At 30.7% G+C, this 4694-nt stretch overlaps 1 protein-coding gene across 5 annotated transcripts in view; it reads left to right on the top strand.

The window, feature by feature from the left end:
- The window catches only part of LOC108692023 (lachesin), a 189207-nt gene extending 188156 nt beyond the window's left edge, over window positions 1-1051 (top strand). For all 5 annotated transcript variants that reach the window (XM_018200137.1, XM_018200113.1, XM_018200147.1 and 2 more), the window contains exon 11: window positions 728-1051. In XM_018200137.1, the coding sequence (XP_018055626.1) occupies window positions 728-873 (146 nt within the window). In that variant the 3' untranslated portion in view covers window positions 874-1051. The remainder of the gene's footprint in view (window positions 1-727) is intronic.
- Window positions 1052-4694: the final 3643 nt, after the last annotated feature.

The following is a 4694-nucleotide window of genomic DNA, read 5'->3' as shown; positions in this document are numbered from 1 at the left end:
ATACTCATATATATGTGTATATTTATATTACAAATATAATACCATTATGATCAACATGCAAATAAACTTTATGACATATACATGTATAAGTGGAAGCAATTACGTTTAAATTCATTATACATGTGCTTCGTTAAAAATCTTTTACCAGTTCTTCAATTTTACAAGTTTTATATCGCGTTTTACAGAGATACATAATCATTAGAGACATTTTAGGTGTTTTTATACACTTATCTCTATTGAATTATTGACGTTATCATGATTAATAAATTACAATTTGGTAGAAGAAAATATAGAAATATGAAATAAAAATGGAATTAAATCAATCAAAGTATAATATATTTTTTTAATTTCCGGAATGTATACTAGATATATTATATAATCTTTTAAACTATTATGTAAAACAGTCCATCATTTACATTTATATTTCTTGTAAGATTATTTATAATTTATGTTTGAATTTATAATGTAACATCTCCACATCTGAAGATCTATGATCGCGTATACTCTAATCGTTTTCGATCTAATCTATATTCCAGAAGACTGATAAACACAGCATAAGATTTTAGGTTTCATATTTCAATGTTTCTTTCTACTTTTTTTTATCTTATAACTGTTCTTTTTGCGAATAAATTATTAATTATATTCAAAAAAGAATAATATTTTATTATATTCACATAATAGTTCTATTTTGCTAGAACAACCGCAGCGTAGTTTCGTCTGTTTCCAGACTATGATAGGGATTTCGGCCCAGCATCGATGAGGCCACCAGGTGAGCTGCCGGACATCCAGAGCTCGGGTATGTCTCATCGTGTGCCGCTCATCCTTCTCATTTCAAGTCTCCTGTCATTGCTGGTACAGGCCATCCGAAGGTGATTCTTACGTCGCAGGAACGGGGCTTCCAGTTCTAGTGTTTATTGGTCGGCATCCGGGCCGGCGACAGCTGGTGCGCGCGTGGTTCCGGTGTGCCATCAGGCAAATGACGGACGAATATTAACTGCGTCGCGCTTGAAATTATTTTCGTACTAAAAGTAAACTTATACAGAGAGAAAAAGAGCGCAAAGGAAATATATATATATAATATATATATATATGAATATATAAATATATAAATATATATATAATATGTCGTGTAAGTATATATGCGATGAGTACGAAGTTACATTTAGGCTTTCTCGACTGAAAATAGCGCGACTCGACTCTCCTATGTACGGGACAAGCTTCCCATTCCGCGATCGTCTCGACGAACTCTCTTGAACAGAAACGTCAAGGAGAAATGCTGCAGCGCATACATTGAGAGAGACCCGTCACCCGCGATGTCCTTCTATCAGGTGATCCCGCGTTGAATAGCTTCGGGGATTGGGAATACACTTAGTCCATGATGAGGAAACCGAGACTTCTCCCTAGAAATTCGGGACATTTCGAGGACTGAGAATCCCCGGCCAGCGCAACGATCGTGTCCGCCTCTTCTTTTTATTTATGAATCGAAGTGGAGTGTTAGATTAGCGAAACTTGATAATTCGGACAATGATGAATCTGCTTGAATTTTTTCTACTATGATCTCCATAATATCTTCCCATAACATGTAACTCTCGAAAAAATATTTGGATTCACCATATTAATATATTTGAAAAACGTTCTTCAAAAGTAACGTTTTTCAAATGCTGCTTGACCGTAACTATTATCCCCGATACATTTTTCACATATTATCAGCTTCCGATACTCCGTGTGAAACGAAACATATACATTTGCCATAATTTTCATTAAACCATTCAATAATCATTAGACGATAATTAATTTTCTTCTTTCGAAAAAATTAAGAGACATTAATGCATTTTAATTGACGTTTTTATATTATGTAGGCGTTTTTGCCATATCACGAGAAAGACAAAGAAACTGTATTCAGTAAATATACATATACGTATGCATAAAATGATAAAAAGATATAAATAAACAAATATATATATATATATAGATATATATATATACATATACGTACGGATCGTAGTTGTGTCGAGACGCATCGCTCGGTAACCTCGTAATTAGTTGTTGGATTGATAAGGAGTGCAAGTATAATTTGAGCACATGGTCCTACACCTGCGTTTTGTGTGATGCGATTGCTAACAGAGTTCAATGAAAATCTGTAAGCTCGCATCCGAGTATGTGTGTTTTGGGGAAAGAATTAACGCTAGACATCAAGTAGCCTCGAATCATCGACGACGGTGACGCAGAGAGCTTCGTGGCTTCTTTTTGCGCGATTATGACATTTCGATGGAGTGAAATATATCGGTTTCTATCACGGTTATGCGACCGCGATTATCAGAAACGGTAATCTGGAAAGGTGCAACGCGTACTCTTGTTACGATTAATGTTGAATATATAGAGCGTACATATATATATATAAATATCTCTCTCTCAAATCGCTGTTCTCTTGAAAAATTGATGATTGGCATCTCCGAAAGCGATTATCATATTCGCGCAAATTCCTATTTTTCACTTCTCGTTTTGTCCATCGCGTGAGTGTGCGGCTATTATGGGCATATATGTACGTAGAGAATGCTCTGCGACGCTTCAACCACTTTGAATCTCCTCTTACGTTGTACCTGATCATATCATAAATTGCCATCATGCCGTTCGATTTTAGATGATACGGATGTGACATGTTATGCGCCTTTCCCTGTTAATTCTGTAAATATTGTAGATACGTTGTGCTGTGATCAGTCTGGATCGTCGTCTTTGAAAGGATGACTCGAGGCTGCGCTTGTTAAACCGAGTGTAGAAGGCGAGTGTTGTGAATATTATATACTGTTTGAGATGATACGGCGGTATTTGTACGATAACGTCGTTCAATAGAATACCAATGAGGCTGCAGCGATCGTAGCTATATCTCAAATTAAATTATAATAATGTTATTAATGTATCATGTCCGACGATTTCACTATGTCAAATGATTTTTATGTACCGGGTGCATCGCCTCGGATGACACACGAACCGATAATTAGATATAGATAGTGAAACTGTCGGCCTGTATATCTTAATAAATTGAGTAAATGACTGCCATTATGCACGCATCGTTTATTAACAAATAACCTTACACAATAAAGAGCCAGATCTTCATTTATTTCTTTATTTATAATATATTTTTATTCGTAACAAATTTTGCTAAATTTTTATTAATATGTTTTTATTTACGTTACAGATTTGATTTTTTGTTATATGTTATATGTCCTGTATTTTCTTGAAATGAAAACAGATTGAAAGGAAATTTTCTGCAAAAGTAAGAGAAAGGTAAGCATCATTAATTATTTATGCATGTGTGAGTTAATACATATATAGCTACTTTTTAATTATTTAAAGTAATTTTAAGAGAAAATAATATAATTTGATTTATAAATAACTTTTTGCAATTTTGAAGAGAACAATTTGAATATTTCACGAAAATGATTAACATAGATAATTGTTTAAAGTACTTATCAAATAGATAGAGACTTACTAAAATTATTTAGCCGCACATCTTGAAATTCAGTTAACAGTTAGATGATTAATAAATTATTTTGTGCTGAATATTTTATTTAATTACTGAAAGATAATATTTATAATGAATTATACATATTTAATTTTAATTAGATTATAATTAATATGAAAACGAGTAACGACATAATAAATTTCTGTTGAAAATATATTGTATTTATCAATTTTCATTTTTAACAATTTTGTTAATTTTGCTTACTGATGTATCATAAATTAGCGTGTCATAAGAACATATTATAATAAACATGTTTCACGTATTACGGCAGCAAATAATATCTGTTTATTTTATCTGTGTATTTTAGCTGAGAGTAATATGGTATGCGACATATTTCATGAAATCAAATGAAATATGTTTCATACTTTCTTCGAAAGAATATTTGCAAACTCCACTGCATATTGTAATATTAGTCATTATAGATAATTTTAATGAGCATGAATTTTTTTAATATATAGATCTTCGTATATACATATATATACTTCATATTTTTTCTTATCAATTTTTATCGATTAAATAATACAAGTTCAAAAGCTATCGAGTATCTTTTTATGAATAAAATATTAATTAATTTGGACATGATGTCCAAATTAATTAATATTTTATTCATAAAATGATACTCGAAAGCTTTGAAATAATTTTTGAATATATCTAAGTAGACAATTATGTATACATTTGCATGTGTAAAATTTCAAAATTTTAGTTACAATGGTTAATACATTAATGATGTTAGAACTAATTTTGTGTATATATTTCGATCATTTCATTAAAAGGTATAATTAATTAACTACATGAATACTGTGTACAACATATGATGTATGTAAATTAAATTAAATTATTATTAAATGTGTAACTCATGCTTTGCATTGATTCATGGATGTAGACAATGTATTGAATTAAAAAATTATCCATTGTTAAATATAAAAGGACTATATTGTGGACTACATTGATATCAGATAATGTTGCGCGAAATTGAAGAGAAAATAATCCCAGCATTTCTCTTTGAAGTCATCATCAGTGTGACATATTAAGTTTTATATTACATAATTAATATGGATACATTAAATATTTATTATAAATATATAACTGTTACATATGCACAAATATGTTAAATATTTAATGTTATATATATATTTCTTAAATAATTGTATGGTATATATAACAACTTTTA

The sequence above is a fragment of the Atta colombica genome, unplaced genomic scaffold (genome assembly GCF_001594045.1).
Source record: "Atta colombica isolate Treedump-2 unplaced genomic scaffold, Acol1.0 scaffold107, whole genome shotgun sequence".
NCBI lineage: Eukaryota > Metazoa > Arthropoda > Insecta > Hymenoptera > Formicidae > Atta > Atta colombica.
Note: the sequence above shows the minus strand (reverse complement) of the source record. Positions and strands in the feature narration are given on the sequence as shown.